Below are 19,237 nucleotides of genomic sequence, written 5' to 3'. Positions count from 1 at the left end.
CGTGTGTTTTACCATGCCCGCGACTATTGATTAAAAAAATGTTAGTACTTTGTAATCAATACTTAAATAAAGCACAACCAAACTCAGTTTTGCTCTCGCTCTATTTTTAAATACGCACACTTGTATGCTTGTGTGTGTGTTGTTGTTGTAAGACCGACGTAGTAGAGGACACTATGAGAACGTTAAAGGGGGAAGTGTGGGCGTGGATTGTATATAAAACCCTCGCCATATAATCAGGTGCGCCTTATGTGTGTGTTAAATACAGTAATGGCACACATAACTGAGACTGCGCCTTTTGGTACAGTGCGCCTTTTGGTCGTGAAAATACGGTAGTACCAATTCACAACACATGTCATCTCAAGGCTCAAGAGAGATCCAAATGAAAATAGTAAGCAGCAATCATAGTCTGGCTCAGCAGTTCTCAAACATTTATGTCATTCGGGACTCCTTTACATGTAATTGTAGCTCTGTAAATGATCACAAATAATAACTGATTCCAAGACGCACATGTTGAGAACCAGTGACGTAGAAGTCTGCACTCATTAATCTGGAATATGGAAAGAAAGCATAATGATCTTACTCTGCCTCAAGCACAGGGCCTCACATCTCATCCAACTTTTACTCTGAAATGACCTGAAAATCGTGCAATTATCGGGTTAAACTCAAAAGATTTATGTCCTGGGCTGTGCCTGCAATGTTTTAAAATCCTAAGAACGAGGTTTAGTTACTTCTGCTTTGAGCATTGGACTTCATGTTGTGTTATGGAGCAGATATAACCTTACACTTCTGCCTAATTTTCTCTAAATATTTTGTTATGAATTTCTTCACTGGTTAGCTTGGTGTTTCTGAATTTATTAGTTGTTGTAAGTATGTATGGTCACCCTTCTTAATTACACCTTTGCATAAAATGTCTAACTTTCCCAGAAGAAGAATGCTTGAAGGCCTTCAGTTGCAGTCACATGCACATTGATGGAGAGCATCACGATGCACTCAGTGCAGCACCAACTCATGTACTGTAAAGACCCACCACAAGTGTCCTTAAGATGTGCAGTTGTCTACTATAACCACTGTACATATACACTGATCAGACATAACATTATGACCACTGAAAGTGAGGTGAATAACACTGATTGTCTCTTTATTTTGGCATCTGTTATTTAGTTGGACATATTCAGCAGCAAGTGAACAACATCCTAAAAGTTGATGTGTTAGAAGCAGGAAAAATGGGCAAGTGTAAGGATTTGAGCAAGCTTTAAGGGCTAAATTGTGATAGTGTCTAGCCATCACAATTTAGCCCTTAAAGCCTTCGCTCCTTCTTCACCCATGTTGGCTGGGGAGCGAAGGCTGGCCCGTGTGGTTCCGTGTTGTTGCATATAGGGCTACATAGCTGCAGACCAGTCAGAGTGCACAAGCTGACCCCTGTGCACCACTAATAGCATCAACAATGGTCAAGTGAGCACCAGAACTAGACAACGGAGCAATGGAAGAAGGTGGCCTGGTTGGATGATTCAAGCTTTCATACCACAGCACACCTTGAAGGTCTAGTGAAGTCCACATCTCCATGGGTCAGGGCTGTTTTGGCAGCAAAGGGGGACCAACACAATGTCAAGAAGGTAGTCATAATGTTATGCCTGATTGGTGCATATGTGTATGTGTTGTCTGCTAGCCCCAGTGACTAAACCTGTTTGACGAATTTAGGCGTTCTAAGCACAGACTGTGAGGAACATAATGTGCTTTTCAGTTATCACCTCTGACGTCATCATTTCAAACAAAGGTGTACAAGCATACCTGGCGGCAGCCTGCAGAGCAAGTTTAAGGACAGTGTCGACTTGTAATTTTTGCATGTCTTTAACTTAAAAAAAAATATGGAATGGACGTCCTGGTAGCTCAACAGGTTGAGCAAGTGACCCTGAATCAGGGGCTGTAGTCCCAGACGCTGCTGTCATGGGTTTGAGTCCATCTCATGGTCATTTACTGCTGCATGTCTTTACCCCATGTCTCCTGTCTCTCTCTCCACCGTGCACTGAAATAAAGGTAAAAACATAGAAAACACACAAGGATGTAAAATAAATAAATATATTATGTGAATATACATATTTAACCCACATAATAATAATAATAATAATAATAATAATAATAATAATAACCATAATAATAATAATAATACAGTAATAACAAGAATGTGGGTACAAATGTATAATTATTTATTTTCCTTTTTTGTTTTCCATATTTTTCAAAAACTAAAATCATAATAATAGTTTTTTTCTTTTCTATTTATACAGCACTTTTAAAGTAGGCAAAACTGATTCAGCTCACATGTTTCAATGTCAAAGTTAAGACTGTATGTATGCAAATGTACCTATTTAACTTAAATATCATGGTTAAAACCCTACAAAAGTAGACACTGACCGCACTGCACTGAATAATAAGGTTAAAACCCTACAATATTAATAATTATGTAAATTTACCTGACATATTCACAATTACAGCTATGACCCTGCAATGCTGTATATTCTAAGAAATGACCTGGCTAATTTAGATTTTTAGTATGCATAAGAGCCAACAAATACAAAGATCCCCTTTGAGCAAGCATTGCAGTACAGGATATTACAAAATCTGACATATGATTGTCACTTAAAATATGTCTCAGAAAAAAACTACACAGTCTGATTGAGTAGATGCATAACTTTCAATGATAAAATGTCCCATAAACACATCAACAACTGCGTCAGGCCTTGCTGTCCTGCTGGTTTTTGAATCCCTCATCTGCCATATTTAAAAGTTGATCGTTTCTCTTTTGGAGTGATAATTTTATATACAATGCTGTGTGCGGAACAAAACACAGATAATGACAGCACTGAGCTGATTTATGGTTCACAGGGACTTTCCTGTAACCCATGTGGGAACAAATGCAAGAACAAGAAATGGCCAGCAGATGTCATCTCTCTGACTGCGTCACACTCCAAACAATGAATCATTTCAAGCACAGTTGGTGTCAACTGCTTGATGTGGCTCACTCAGTTCTTGGGAAAGTTTTTTTTTTCCCCATCACTAATGTCATTGTCTGCAGATATGTTGCCATCTCATGATCATGATTGAAGTCGTCATGATTTCTGCACATCACAGCTCCAGACTGGTCCAAACACGACTCGTCTTGTTTTGTTTCCCTCTATGTTGCTATGTGAATAATGCAATTATGTGATCAATAAATATACTGTAGTTCTTCCTTATTATAATAATGCTCACATCAGATGTATTATATGAAGTATTCATATGGTTTAACAGTGTATCTCAGCACTAATATGCTAATAAACATAAGGCTGATAGTCCAATATTTTGGTTTTTGTCATCTGTGTTGTTGACACGGATAAGACGCACGACATATATAACACACCTATTTGTGTTACATTTTGAAAATTTGTCCTATGTCAACAAAAGTGTGACCTTTTTCTGGTAAATTGAAATTCTGAAGACCAAAAGAAAAGCATTTCTTACAAATGAATTAGCACTTCTGGGATCTTTGTCTTGCCTTACGAGGTTGGATAGCCCCTCATATTTCCATCTGATTCTGACTTTCACTTCCTGAGAATTGCTTCTGAGGAAAAGAAAAGAAAAAAGAAGACTCCTCATCCCTGAAAAAAAAAAAATTGAATGTGAAGCTAGAATTCAGAGGAAAAAGCCAGAGGTAGTTGGCTTTAAATTTCAGTGATGTAACACAAGGTGGCAGTAGTCTCCATTCTACTAAACTGTAATTTCTAACCTATTACATCTTCATATCTTATTGACAGAATTTAGTGCAAATTGGATAAAAATGAATGACATCCTAACAAAACAAGGGTTAGTTTTAAATAGAAGAATGTCTCATGATTAAAAAAAAAGAAATACAGCATTGACTGCAACCAAAATAAACAAGATGCGGGTTTCTGAAAGCTGTAAATCTAAGAGCTGTATGAGTCTTTTTTTTCAGAAATGACAGATAAAAAAGTTGCTTCTTTGGCTTTTTTTTAATCATTTACAACTCCATGTCCTGAGGAAAACACGAGTGGAGCACCCAGACCTTACCACCCTTAATAATAGTCCATATTTAGTCCCACCCATGGTCAGCAGCAGTGATTTGTTCATTCCTTGGGCATTGCTCAGCTGTGACAAGACTATCAGGAATAGAAAGAGGCTACTTTCTCCTTCTGTTATAGAAGTGATCCATAAAGACGACATTAAATGGATTTTAGCAAGTTGTTCCCAAAAGCCAAAACTCTCATTTTGGATGTCAAATAGTTTTCAATATGGAAAAGCTAGAAGAGAATCTTGCTGAACTTCATTAGTGGCTATGAGGCTTTAAGGAGTCCATCACGGCCTCCTCCAACTCTCGCTGTCACCACTACTACTGTAACTTCACCCATGTTCGTTTCCATGCAGCTCCACGCTGCCAGCTGGTTACGTAAAGTGTTTTCATATAAAACACATTTTGGTGAAGTCAGTGGAATGTTCAGTAACTGCTCCAAATTAAATCTTGTGTCATATGGGAAGTCTACAAATCTGCAAAAACAATTCTGTAACTTTTGAGATTACATACGGCTCAAATGGTGCCAGGGGCTGCTGTCTAATGTGTCGGGTATTTTCAGTTAGACCTGTTCCTGAATAACGTGGACGTGGGAGAAAAACGTGATTCGGAATTCAGTATTTTTAAGCAGTGTGTGTTGTTTGGCTCTTTGCTATTACCTCAGTTTAAAATAGTCTGTATGGTTAATATCAGCCTTTTTCTCACAAATAATTTGGAGCATTTGGAAGAAAAAAAAAGATCCCCTTACAACAGGGGGCCTCTTTGTACCAGATCAGATTTCTGAGTTCAACAGTCTGAGTCAGAAAGCAGCAAGATTAGTGACTCAATGTTACTTCCGGTAATCCAAAACTGCCTGCAAGAGCCCAGACCCCACAGCACGGCGATCTAAGGAAAAGTCTGCTGCTCATGCTCCACTGTTTTTGTTGTGCTGGACACAACGGGTGTATTTGAGGTCATCAATGTACGCCGCTGCCAGATGGACAGTAATTGGGTGGAATGGCATTGACTGAGCAGCTGGGTGTCTGACTGATGCAGAATATCAGAGGTGGTCCTGCAGAGGCTTTGTCTTACCAGTCATGTCTTTTTGTCTGGCAGAGTCTGCAGGAAAAAGACACCACATGTACCATTATCTTGTTTCCATTTCATTGTTACCACTCTATAGTTCTCCTGTCTCTTCTCTACCATCTCATGTAAATGACTAGTGTAATCTCATCTTATCTCATATCTAATATTCTCATTTTAATTCAACTGATTTTAGTCTAATATAATCTTATACAGTTTAATCTGATCTCTACTTTTAACAACATAATCTCATTCTCATCCAAGCATCTCATCTGTATTCTAATTCAGACCCATCTGATTCAGTCTCATTTCATTTAATCTGATGTCATCTCATCGAATCTCATCTCATTTTGTAAAATGCATTCTCATGCTCTAAACCCAACACATCCCTGTTCTGTTGTAATGTACGTCAATCTTCCGTCTCATCTCATGCCATTTCAAATTTAATGTAATCTAACTTCACCTGATTTCATCTCGTCCAACTTCATCTCTTTTTGTGAAATTGAATCTCATTCTGATTTAAACTCACCTAATTTACTCTCTTTCCATCTCATCTAATGCCATATTCAGGTTAATGTAATCTAATCTTATCTAGTTTCACTTCATCTAACCTCCTCTCATGTGGTCAAATACAATCTTATTCTCATCTAACCTCCTCTGCTGTGGTCAAATACAATCTCATTCTCATCTAACCTCATCTCTTCTGTCATCAAATATAATCTCATTCTCATGTAAACTCATCTCATTTACTCTCATACCATCTCACTGAACGTCCTATCAAACCCAAAGTAGTCAAATTTTATCTAATCTCATCTCTTCTTTTGTATAGCCTAATTTCATTCTCATCTAAACCTGTCACATCTCCACTCTAATCTAATGTAGCTAATGTCGTATCACTAATGTACCATCAAATTTAATGTAATCTAATTTTAGCTAACTGCACCTAATCTAATGTTATCTCACCTTTAGTGAAAAGCGATTGCTCTCATGTAATCTCAGTTTAAGCATTCCATCTCATCCCACAGTACATCTCATCTATAATCGATTCAGTTAAATTGGGCTGAATCTCATCTCATCTCAAGTCTACTAAATACAATCCTATTTATTTCTATTTCATTCCACTGAATCTCTATTATAATGTTATCTAATTTCATCTCTAACATAATCAAATCTCATGGCATCTCACCTCTAATCTGATATCAAATTGTTGTATTTCCTCTCTGCTATCTCAGTTTATCACCTTTTGCGTCTCACATTATGGATTCTTATCTTAATCTAGTGTAATCCAGTCTCGTCTCATCTCATTCAATCACATCACATTTTTATTCAACTTTAATATAATCTGATCCCATCTCATTTATCCTCCAGTCACATCTCATGGAACATCCTCTCTAATTTAATGTAACCTAATGCAATCCTAATTCAGCATAATGTAATCTCATCTAAAACAACATGTAAAGGAGCCTAAACTCTGCTCTAATCCAAAGTAATACAGTCCCATTTTGTTCAGTTGAATCTCATTCTATTTTGTCTTGTTTCAAATATTGTATATTTTAATCCAATAAGTTTTCTCATCTCACATCTTCTCTCAAATGCAATAGCATCACATCTCATCTCTAATCTAACATGAGGTAAATAAACCCAATATCTTCTGCAACCTCCTGCTTCTTGCCTTATCATGTGCTAAGAATGTCTTTACTGATGAAACTATCTGATTTCATCTAGAAAGTATGACCCAAATGATGCGTGTATCTTACTCATTACAGAGGAGCTACAGAAAGGAAACGGTGTGTCGTTGCTTGCGGTCAACGTGATGGTGATACAAGCCAACCAGGACACGAAGCTGGTTACTCATCTGGTTCGTTTGCTATGTACTCCAAGCATGCTCCAGTGAAGATGAAAGAGTCGACCCAGCATCTTCAGCAAACTAAAAATTGATTCCACATGCGATTCAGGGGAAGAGGTTGATCTGCTGAGTCATTAGCCATAAACGATGACAGTAACCATAAATCTAATCTGCTTGTCTGGCAACAAGCCAAAGGTAGAACAAGTGAAGTCTTAGGAGTTAGTCAGTTTGGCTGGAAGAGGCCTTTTATAAAAAAGGGAGTATTCCTCCTGTGACTCAGATTCAGTATTCAGTGTCTAACGTCAGCGCTTTGGAAAAACAGTAAAAAAAAAAAAAAAAAACCTTCCTCACGATAGAGAGTCGAAAGTTTAATCAGTCTTACAGGGTCTGTTTCTTGTCGTCTCCGGTAAAATCCAACTCAGCATTTACTATTCAATCGCTCATCAGCCACCAGTCATAAGGTCAAACTCACGTCATGCATCTGACACCATGCGTGTGTGTTTATTTGTTACTCTGTGTTTCCTCTTTTGTCTCTTCAGTGGTTAAACATAGCACCGCCAAACAGAGGCCATCATGGAACAAAAATGATTCAATAACCAAGCTGCTTCTTGACCTAAAATGGTAAATTAAGTTTCATAAAGAAACAAAATCAAACAGGAAAACCATCAGCCCTTCACTGACAGTACTCTGGGTTTGTCAACATGTCTGGTAAGTGTGCAATTACGGCTCATTATCACACAATTTCTGTCAAGTTAGTAGCTTTTTAAAGGCTCTATTTGACAGCTTTATGTATTTTTTTTAGCCGTGTTTGTTTCATCATCACAAATCACTCGACACAAATGAATAAATCGGCACCAGCGGATGAAAACATGGATAAAAATTTACCAGATTTTACATCTTTATTTCATCAGTGTAGCTACAGACATTCCAGATCCAGATGTTTATGTCTCCCAAGTGCTTAAAACATTGCCTTCAAGTATGTTGCAAGAGAGAAATGGGAAAAATCTTCCTTTGTATTTGATTTCAACTGTGTAGCCCTCATTGTTTACAGTGCAAACACGCTGTTTTTTAACGTCTCGAGGTCTTCTTATGTCAGATAACTGAGCAGGAAGAAACACACAGGCCTTAAAAGGGCTGCCGACTTAACATATTTACATTCAGTACTTAATTACCCAGAATAACCTGTGACGTTACTGGCAGCAGCACAGTTAAAATAAGAGAAATCCTGTGACTGCTGGGCTACTACACCACATACTTTCCTCAGGAATGGAATGCTGCTGCTGCTGCTCAAAAAAGAGAAAGTCAGGCAGAGGGAGGAGGTCGCTGTTTTCCCTCCCTTAATGCACATTTTTGAATACCTTGTAGTGCAGACCTGACCATAAAAGAGTTAGAAGGGATGAGGGGTTGAAGTGGATTTGAGAGAGTTTATGACTTCCTTACAGATTTTTTTTTTCACGTATTGGCTGATGCTGGCAACATCAACTCACTTTGATTAGTTTTGTTAAGTAAGCAAAAGCAGTTGCCAGCAGCATCTATCTTCTATTTCTGGCTTCACCCCCCTCTTATCCTCCCCTCCCCTCCCCTCCTCCCCCTCGCCCCCCCCCCCCCCACCACCACCACCACCACCACCCCTCCTTCCCAGACTGACGTCAGCAGAAAGTTATTTTCATGAATGGAGGGGGCGGTCACGAGGAATCGGTGACGTGAGTGCTTGCGGAAGCAGAGCGTGGAATGTTGGTACATTGTTGTTGTTTTGTAGTTAATTTAGTACGAGGATACACCGCTGCCCGGCCGCTGGACGCTGTTACAGCAACTGTGTCAACTTACAACCGTCGGATCTAAAAAGGAAAACCTACTCCGCCACTTTTACGCATTCCGGGTCCAACAGATATCGGCGTCCACAGAGGTGAGGTTGTTGTTTTTATATATATATTTTTTTTTTTCATTTTTCTGGGAAGATGTTTGGACATTCCTCTCGAAATCGCTCAAGTTCTCACGGTGACATATCGGCGCAGGCAGTCTTGTGTCCGTCACACACACGCCCGTCATGTAGGATAAAGTTTTGATCCCCGGTTATGAAAGTTGATGTTGACTTTGCGGATTGTTTCAATCGTTGCGGACACGTGTTGTGTTGGAGAAACATAACACAATACCGCACAAAAAGTGTCTGAATCCTAGGAGAAGTCGCAACTAGAAAGCGAGGGAAAATATGCCTGAATTAATTAGGATTTTCTGCTTATTTTTTGTGTCACTTATTGCGCATTTCCAACCTTTTACGCACGACCTTATAATTCATTTAAGTAGGTTAATTGGGACATTGACTTAAGAAAGTTTCTTTCAAAAATAATGATATATTTAACAAAGTTTAGAAGAAGCACAGAAATAGACAGCATAGGGATGTTTTCGACAAATATATTGGGACATATGTATGTAAAGACCACAATTTCACGCACGAAACTGTTACGTTTATTTAACAGTGTAAATGTGCAAAAGTTAGAAAAAAAATAACTTTTTTTAAAGACACAGTAGTCTACTGAGAGCCGAGGAACCAATATTCTCTATTTTTTTTTTTTTTAATTTGTCAGTTATTTTTAGCCTACTTCTTTGTCACTGGCCTGTGCTTTGGGGGTAAAAGGAAGTGAAAGAAACTTCCCTCACTGCCCTCCTTAAACTAATTTACGTAAAACATTTCCCCTTTAATTATGCCACTCTCCTTCAATTCACTGAACACAGACTGCTAAATAATGCAAAAATACCAGGCTGCTTTTGACATTGGAATCAACACGTGGTCTGCATTTTAGACATGTGGGACAAAGGGCAAAGTTAGACCACCAGGGCTGACTGGCCTCCACAGGAGAAACAAGCAGTCACCAAACAGCAGGAGGGGCGCCTGTTTCCACAAACAATAAATCAGTCAGGAAGACGACATGGGATTTATCTTATCGCCTTGTTTAGCTGTGATTTCTGTTCCACATAAATCTTCACAGATAAGGAAAGTGTGTCCTGAAAAAACAATGATCTAAGTGAATTTTTGGACAGTGACCTAATAACATCTCTGCTGCTTCACAGTTTTCTGTGTCCACCATTCAGTTTGTCCTTTATTGAATAACTTGTGACCTTTTTAAAGAATGCCATCGTGATTAATATGTGGAAAATATTAGCATCTGAGTAACTTGTTCCACTTTGATGGTTACAGATTTGTGCACAGGAGGCTTTTTTTTTCTGATTCACAGTTGTTTCTGGTGGGTGCATCGTGTCTCTCAGACATGAGGCAGTGGGAGCACTCTTCTGTCATGAGGTTAACATGTGGTTCAATCACCAAAGTGTTGATGTCTTTTCTCTTTTTTTTTGGATGGAGAAGTTACAGCAGCTGACTCATTTTACCACAAAGGCGCAGTGGGAGAAATTCCCCTGAAGACACACAGCATATAGCTTGAAATTGTTGCCGGTTTTGCACTCATTTTGCTGGACAGTGGCTGACGGATGAAAGCAGCGCGAGAGTGCAAAAGCGTTTCTGTGGTAGACTGTTGTGAAAGTGAAATATTTGTGGTTAGTGATGCGATGACTCACAAGGAACACGTTTTGCTATGATGTGTTTTGCTCCTCTTACTGGGAAAAAAAAGAAAAAAGAAGTCTGATTATTGACTTTGGAAGCTGGGTGATTTAATAACATGCCAAACAGAGAGCATACAGGCAATAAGAGGTGATTGTGTGGACAGTTCTGTCTTCCATCTGTCGAAAATGACAGGCTTATGGTGTCTGAGACTGCTCACTCTGCCACCCGCTGTCTCTTTTCTTGCTTTTTTTTTTGTCAGAATGACTGGATCTGAACCTGGTGCTGTCACCTCATCATGGTCAGAAGTGTGGGAACAGTCAGGTTTAGATTGTGGGATTGTGTAATTGGGAATTCCTTGTTGATTCTTAATAGGGCTGATGGCAACTTGCTGACTCAAACTTCATGTTGACAGCAACCCAAGCAAGCATTTATAGCTCCTTGACACTCATAATGTATGCTCTGCTGTCAAATTCAATCTGCCAGTACCTCAGCTATCTGCTTTGAAAGATACATTATTATTATTAGCAGCATTCAAGGTTTTTGGATGAAAACAGGACTAGTGTGCCTTTTTTTTCTTTTTGCATTCTTGACATTTCTTTGAATCCCAGCGTCCACGGCTGGGAGAATATCTCCTCACAGATATTCGGTGAGTTCTCCTCCCTTTTCCGCGCAAAACGTTCCGGCGGTCATGCCAACCATTTCCAAGGTTCTTCTGTACTTTTCCTTCCTCCCCGCGAAACAACGGGATTTTCCAGGAAACGTCAGATCAGGAGGGTGTGATTCCCTGCCGCTGGTTGTCGCTTTTACCAGTAAACAGCATGACTCACTGCTCAGCTATGCTCTCCATTTCCTTCACATAATATCCCACCAAATGTGCTGCGCTGGAGAAAGAGCAGAGGGCTGCGTGCCTCTGTCTGTACAGAGAGCTCTCCACCTCCCCCTTGGAGGGGAAAAAAGAAAAGTGCAAGAAGAGCTTTCTCAGCAGAGTGGAGTAGTAGACTGTCAAGGGCAGCAACAAGTCTGCTTTCTGGTGAAGCCAGTCCCAAAAAGAGAAGAAGAAAAACAGAGTCCAGATGAGCCAGCTCTGCATTTATCACTCAAGCATGAGCTCAGAAGTCTTTGATTTGCTGTTTATTTTAGGAGAACTCTGGGCCCCACGGTTACCTGCTGGAAGTGAAGTGCAGCCATGAGCTTGACCAGATGCCTCACTTTAAAAACATTGCTGAACAAAAGGCATATATTAAACTGTTTGAGCTGCAAAAGTGGACTTAGCATCAGTTTTTGCCTCTTTTTCCTCTTAAACAGGCCACAAATAGTCTTCAAAATGGGTTTGTCCCTTTTCAAAACAACATGTACACCCAAAGAAGAAAACAGGCATGCTTTGCTTTCCACTACCGGCTTAACAAACAAGCCCAGCCATGAAAGGCGTGTAGATAAAGGGCTGTTATTTGAGCAGTTACTCCAGTGTTGGCATAAATTGGTGATAATATTATTACTGAGTAAATAGTAGAACTGTGTTGTTAGTCATCAGTGGAGCACCTTCAGGAATGAAACGGTGTTGTTGTTATTTTAACCAGGGAAGTCAAATGAAATCCTTGCACAAAGAGACTTCTCACTCCTCCACACGAGCACACAGAACGCCTTTTGAGTCGTTCGTGGCGAGCGGTAGAAGTGTCTGAATTCCAGACGTTTCGTGAATCTCGCAGTCATTGTTTTACAAGTGGGGCTTGTCCAAACCCCACCTCCCAGTGCCGAGTGCATCGCAGGACATATTCAGACTGCTGCATGTTCCCTCTCGGCTCGAGATATTTGCCTGTGTGCATGTGAGGGTTTGCACATGTGTGTTCACTCAGGAATGCGGTTTTGTTCTTCACCCGCCATCTGTGGCTTTCCTTTGAGGTATTTTCCCAGACTCCTTCTTTCCCCCCTCACTGTTGTGAAAAACCTAACACGAGTTGTTTTCTCGCCTATATTGAGAAGCCCTGTTTTGTTTGTCTGTCTCGTCCGTGTGTGACACAATCATAAAGTGTGGATTTGGCTGTGTGATTATAATTGCTGTTTTTCCCTCGGAAGGAAACTTTTAGTATCTCGATCAAGAAAAACGTTGTCCCCGAGTTGCAAAAACATACACACATGCCTCAAGAATTTCAGGGAAACCACCTGGCCTTTTGGTTCAAGCTGGAGGCCTCCTGTATGAAGAGAGGAAGACCCCACAACCGGTTTTCCATGATCTTCATGAGGAATACACCCAGGGACCCCCTCTGATGCAGTACCACTTAAATCAGGCTGTTTAGGCCAACTTGCTGTCGAGGAATTCTTTATTTGTCGTTCGTCTTTATTTGATGCCTCCGAGATCTTAATTATGCAATTCTTTGCTGCATGTTTTGCAAATGGATAAAAGACACCAGAGAGCACACCAGATGTTCTTTAAATCTCTGAACAGAACTCGGTGTGGCTCGCTACATTTATTTCACATCTGTTTGTTTTCCAAGTAAAGCTATTTTAGGGACAGTGACTAATGTGCAACAGTAACAAAGTTGTTTTTCATTTTGCTTCGTCGTTTTCCTCCATGAAAGCTGCAGCTAGCAGGACTGCGGGAGAATATTTGCCGCCTTACTGGAGGTATCACTTATCGCATGCTTGCTTAAATTGTTTAGTTGGCAGAAATTTGTGTCAGCACTGTGGGCTAAATATATCCAGCCAGAGTTAAATAAGGGCATGGAGCGGCTCAGGAAAGCCCAGTGTAAGAGGATCCAACCAGAGAGACAGAGCGCTAAATCGATAGACTACATTGTCTCACTGCAAAAATACATCAGTGACTATAAGGGAAACTATTTCTCTGTGACACTCTATCTCCAGGAATTTTCCACATGCGTACCTGCTGCTCCTGTAAAGTTCAGCATCACCGTAAATGTTAGACTGCTGCGTTGATCTGTTTGAATGTGGGATGAGGAGGAGACAGCGACTAGACTGGGCCAGATTAGAGGATCAAACACTTGATGCAAGACCGGATTTGAGGGAAATACCGTAGAAAGACTGTGGAATTTTGTCCACAGGATGTCCTGAGGTTATCGGCGCAAGTTCGTCCTGGTAATATGTATGGGCCGTGTTGCGGTTATGAATGAGACTTGTTTACCCTTTTGGTGACCATGTGACTCACACTCCCACGCCCATTTGCAGGGCGTTTCCATGGTAGCTGTCGAGCATGGAACAGTGCACTCGTAGTCAGGCTGGTCTGCAGGTCCTGAAATGGAGCCTTGGGGGGGGATGTGTGCCTCTCGCAGGATCACAGCTCAGCGCTCTCGCCTTTTTTTGGCCATGGCAGCAGTCTGGAAAGCATGCGGATCACTAATGAGTACAGAGAGGCTTTTCTAAAAACTGCCTGGCAAAAAATAGGCAGAGGTTAAATGCAAAGTTCTGTGAAGAGCAAGGGGAGAGGCCGCCTGTTTCTAATTTTTGCTTGGTCTAGTGAACTACATAGTCAAGGCCCTCCTCCTCTAATAGGTAAATACAGACAGGCTCCGGTGCTGCGGTTTCATGGTGTCATGCTGCCCTCTGCTGACAAGCAAACACCAATATTGACATATGATGTAACCCTGGAATGTTGTTGTGATGTCTGGAAAGGGAGCTTATATAGAGGAGCACCAGTATATGTGTCATTTTGGATTATGTGTCCAATGTAATATGCAACACTAAAGGGAGTACTCAGATCTGTTAATTGGGTAAAAATATCAGTATCACAGGTTAAAAATGCATTATTTCAAATCTTCTTGTGCAGCTTAAGTGATAAGTTGTTACATATTACATGACTGGAATATAATATGTAAGCAATATTTTTAGAACATAGGACGTCCAAAATGAGTAAAGATGCATCATATTTCACTGAACTAATCTCATGCATAGCAGAATAGCACATACTTGGGAAAGCTATTGTCAACCACTGATCATGTTTTGTTTCACCTTACTGAGTTGAAGTTTTCCTTTTCTCTCTTCTCAGTGCGTCTCCTGTGAGGTTCTGGTCAGTTGTCTGCATGCAGGGAATGACGACTCAGTTTAAGACGAGCAAAGCTTTAAAGGTAAGAGTGAGGAGTGTGTTACCTGTCCATGTCCACGCACACGGTGGCGCTCTACTTCATCCGCTTGCTCACGTCCCTGCAGGTCAAGAAGGAGGTGGGCGAGAATGCCCCGGCGCTCAGCGACGACGAGCTGGTGGCCATGTCCGTGCGGGAGCTCAACCAGCACCTGCGTGGGCTGACCAAGGAGGACGTCGTGCGGTTGAAGCAGCGGCGGCGGACCCTGAAGAACCGTGGCTACGCCGCCAGCTGTCGCATCAAGCGGGTCACCCAGAAGGAGGAGCTGGAGAGACAAAAGACAGAGCTGCAGCAGGAGGTGGACAAGCTGGCCCGCGAGAACGCCAGCATGAGGCTGGAGCTGGACGCCCTGCGAGCCAAGTACGAGGCGCTGCAGTGTTTCGCCCGGACTGTGACCCGAGGGCCCCTCTCGCCGGGCAAAGTGGCCACCACCAGCGTCATCACCATCGTCAAGTCGGCCAACCACAACAACTCCAGCCCGACCCCGTTCTCGGCTCCCTCCTAGTGCAGACAGGACTGGGCTCACCTTTCTCCTGCCTGGTCCTTCCTGGTTCTGACCTGGTCACTCATCCTGTACTGAGAGGATGCTCAGTAGTTAGACTGAGGGGTGGTTATGGGGTGGCAAGCTCTGTGTGATGTTATGCTGCAGTCACAATTCTGACTCCCTCCTTCTGTTTCTATTACACAATCTACATTGTCTGTGCACTGTGCAAAAAAAAAAAGGAAAAAAAGAAAAGAAAAATACAAACCCTCCCTGACCCCCAGCACCGGCAGGGTATCGGGCCTCTGTGACCCTACCTCCATGACTGAGATTTGCTTTTACTCCAGTGTAAAGTATCTGACATGCCTTAAAGTGGAAGCACATGGGTCTAGGACAGCTCTGATACTTAAAGCTATATATATAAAATACAAGAGATTTAAATAGCACGTATATGACAGCACAACTAAATCACATTCTCTCAAATGTCTCAATGTAAATTGAGCTTTTTGTAGCCTTAAATAGATCTACAAGTGATCTAGATCTCACATGTGGTTGAAAACAATGAGGTGGTGTGTTTCCAGCATTGAGGTCGCCTATTCATTGCCACACTTGCAAGTGCTCTCCAACCCTTTGAGGAGCCGCCAAACGCAACACCAGATGTTTTTACTGATGAGTTCCTCTTCTCTTTTAGGAGGTGCTAAGCAGTATGAAAATCACCTGCTGGGGTTGAAGTGACATGTTTGGAGAGCGCTGCATGATGCAGTTGATAGTTGACCAATGTTTAGCTAGCTAGCATTACACGATTGTTTCTATTTCTGTCTTGGTTATGCAAAGTTTGCAAAACCATTCTTGCCAAATAGCTTATTTAATCTTCAGGAAGTAATGCCAGAGAACAGCAGTTAATACACTCCAGTAAAGGCTTTCATACAACTGCCGATTGTGGTCTAATCCGGGAGTTTTAAAGTAATACTTCAGTGCTTTCAAGTCTTTGCTGAACTATATTGACTCCCCTTGTGAAATGTTATCAAAGCCGGCCATTTGTGCCTCACATCTACAGGGTGTCTGCGTCAGGTAGATCAGAGCTCAAAGAGGTTTATCTGATGCATCTTGAAGTTGCTGTCGTACTCGATTTTTGTTGAGAAGTTGCTGAATTAGTCCGTGGGGCTGAGAAGTGTTACGTTGTGGAAGACATTGGGAAGGTGCTGCATGTGATTTTGTTGGTATGTGTGTAGCCTCTTGACTTGAGAAATTGATCTCGAGCTTTTGCATATGTGTTACATAGTTGTTTAACAGACTCGGGAAGACAAAAATGCAAAATTGGGAAGTGATTAATGAGCATTGTGGGCCGAAGATTTGACGTCGATTAGCATTTCTCATCATATAGCACTTATAAAGAAACTGTTAAGGTACAGTATAAAAGAAGACAGTTCACAGGGCTACTTATTTATAGAATTGAAGATGACAGAAGCTGCATTTCTGTACTTACTGGGGCTTAGCTGCATGATGATTAAATGTGGTGTGACCACTTATTGCAAAGTGAAGCCCAATGTAACTAAAGCTCTCCGATATGTATTCTGCAGTACTTACTGGGTGATGTTTTGCCTCTTTCCTTTATACGCCACTCTTTGGTTGGTAATCCATATTGGATGTAGTGATAACGAGAGCGGTCCTTATAAGTATGATGCAATTCAACCTTACCTCCTGTATATTACAGATTAGAGATGACGAAAGCTCCCACTGCTTCTGTTGTCACTCACATCGAGAACTCCGTCCAAATAGAAATCATTCCTACTGCTGGGTCACGAGAAGTGCTGCTGCCGGTGTTGGTTACTTTCTGAAACAGTAGCTATAATTTTACCTTGCTTTTGACACACTCTTCTACAAGAGAACTCCTGACGCCCATCTCTAAGAAACAGTGGTGTCATGACAAATCGATGCAGTAAACACCTTGCTCTTGTACGTTTTTTTTTCTTTTGTAATATTTAAATATGAAAAATTCACTTGAAATCAAACCGCTCTTACCGAGGATCCATTCCTAATTTGGAGTGAAGTCAATAGAGATTGTTCATGTCAGGATTTTCTCTTGGCTAAGAGGACATGACAGTTCTTCCCCTGTTCCATAGCTGCAAAGAACAGTACGGGGAACTTTGCTGCTGTACAACCTGCTGTGATTTTGAAGCAGGGGCATTGCTGTGTTCTTACTCTCATTTTGTATTTTCACTTGGTTTCTATGTTGATACATCCTATGTTCTTTTTCTGATACTTAGTTTTATATGCATATACAGTATATAAATATATATTTCATATTTTTCTATATTTATGTCTTTTACTATCTTGGGAGTGGTGTGACTATGTAATCAGTCTTTGAAGTCGAATTATATTGATGCTGACGTTGTATTCACATTTACAATGAGACAACTGCTCTCCTAACTTAAGTCTTCTATGCGAGTATTTAAAGCCCAGTAGTAGTTCTTCTCAGCACATTGACTATTTTTTTAATACACAATTTGGACAATTATCTGTAAAAGTCAAGAATTAAACATGGGGAAATGACATTCTAACCACCAGTTTACACTGTTCGTGAAGAGTACATGTACATTACTTTATAATTAAGTAACTATACTCAAGTGAGACCTGTAATGATAAAGATAAAGCTGCAAAGCAATTCACAAATTCTAAATAATTCCTGCACAAAATTTATACCAAACATTTACAAATCAGTGGTCTTAAATGCTGAAAATGACTGTACATATTTCAACACCGCACGAGGTTAAAACGGCCTAAAATCAACCAAATGTTCAGTTGTTGGTTTTTTTTTAGGCTGCATTAGTTGAAGACTTAATAAAACAGACAGTTTTAAATTAAGATGACGGTAATGCTTTTTGTAACTGTAAAGAAACCTTACCTGAGAATAATTCCAAAGCTGTTTCCGATTATTCACACAGACCTCTTACAGTTAAGGTCTGTTTTAAGCCTGAGTATGAGTACGCATGTGTTTACAGGAGTCATTTTTCAGCGCAGTTAATAGACAATACGCCGAAAAGCATTTTCTGCAAGGCATTACAGTGACCTCTTGTGGTAAGGTTTCAAAACTAAATGATGTTCGATGAGGCCTTGTTTAATTGTAGCACTTATTAATGCATTTGAGTCTGTGGGGCTTTTTGTCATGAGCACACCTAAATGGAAAATAAAAGAGAAGAAATGTTGACGTATATATTTCTATTCTGTGCCAAATAAAAGACAAACCTTTCTCTGGGTGAATGAAGTACTCTGGTGTTAATCTTGCGTTCAGTGTGACCCAACAGGGGTCCATTCATGCTCTAAAACACATGTTGCTCTTAAGCTAGCCAAACATCCTAAGCTACATTTTCTGTTAGCCACATTAAAAAAAACGGACTTGCAAAAGAGATTTTAAATAATTCCAAGAAAAGTTAGACATAAATGTAGGGTTTTAGAAAAAAAAGAGGGATAAACATTACCTGCCACGGATGCTGGTGTGAACAGCTTTCTTCTAGCTGTGAAGAGAAGGCGGTTATTCGACGTTTTCACATGAACAGTAACAATGCAAATGTATTTAGAGAAGTGAGCTTGCTTGTGTATCTTGACTATTCAAGGTTGTTAATTTAAAAATTCTTTGATTCAATAAGCTTTTACATACAAGCTTTGCCAGTCCTACAAGCTACAGTATTTACCTTCAGCTATGTAAGGAAGTCAGTTTTAGTATTGTAGAAGGAATGGAGCATGTACACAGATTTATGTGGTTATGGGTGAAATAATGGATACAATGCATTGAATGTTAGTTTAACAGCAACAGTTTCTATGTTAAGGTTGTGCATAGGAGATAGATTTTTGTTTTTGTTGTGGTCTCATGGCGACATGTTGAGGCCTAATAAGTGACTGTTGATAGCAACTTTAAAAGAAGACAGTTACAAGGCAGCAAAAACCGAGTATGTACCCGTCACAATTTGTCATTACTCTGCTCATTTATTTTTTTGATATTTATTTCATTGATTTGTGTAATTTTATTAAAAAACAACACCTAAATTATTTTTATTTTACAGTCATGTATTTACATGTTTTCTCAATGAACTACCCTCATGTACAAATAAAATCTGTATTTGTTTCTGCTCTGATTTAAAGT

The 19,237-nt window shown here is 40.4% G+C and overlaps 1 protein-coding gene and 1 long non-coding RNA gene across 2 annotated transcripts; one reads left to right on the top strand and one right to left on the bottom strand.

Annotated features, from left to right (window-relative positions):
* Positions 1–329: 329 nt before the first annotated feature.
* Positions 330–8,498, bottom strand: LOC127531671 (uncharacterized). Its single transcript, XR_007938816.1, has 2 exons — positions 3,496–8,498; positions 330–2,023 (listed from the first exon to the last, which is right to left on the bottom strand). It is a non-coding gene; the product is annotated as an uncharacterized LOC127531671 (long non-coding RNA).
* Positions 8,499–8,625: 127 nt separating this feature from the next.
* Positions 8,626–19,229, top strand: mafk (v-maf avian musculoaponeurotic fibrosarcoma oncogene homolog K). Its single transcript, XM_022200332.2, has 3 exons — positions 8,626–8,874; positions 14,522–14,600; positions 14,683–19,229. Exons 2-3 carry the CDS (start codon positions 14,556–14,558, stop codon positions 15,118–15,120), a joined length of 483 nt encoding a protein of 160 aa, XP_022056024.1. The 5' UTR covers positions 8,626–8,874; positions 14,522–14,555; the 3' UTR covers positions 15,121–19,229.
* Positions 19,230–19,237: the final 8 nt, after the last annotated feature.

This window comes from Acanthochromis polyacanthus, chromosome 21, assembly GCF_021347895.1.
Source record: "Acanthochromis polyacanthus isolate Apoly-LR-REF ecotype Palm Island chromosome 21, KAUST_Apoly_ChrSc, whole genome shotgun sequence".
Classification (NCBI taxonomy): Eukaryota; Metazoa; Chordata; class Actinopteri; family Pomacentridae; genus Acanthochromis; species Acanthochromis polyacanthus.
Note: the sequence above shows the minus strand (reverse complement) of the source record. Positions and strands in the feature narration are given on the sequence as shown.

Bases quoted from the DNA above. Each gene is read 5' to 3' on its own strand.
- mafk (XM_022200332.2), top strand. From the start codon at position 14,556: ATGCAGGGAATGACGACTCAGTTTAAGACGAGCAAAGCTTTAAAG. The intron at 14,601-14,682 runs GTAAGAGTGAGG...ACGTCCCTGCAG, and splicing joins AGACGAGCAAAGCTTTAAAG to GTCAAGAAGGAGGTGGGCGA.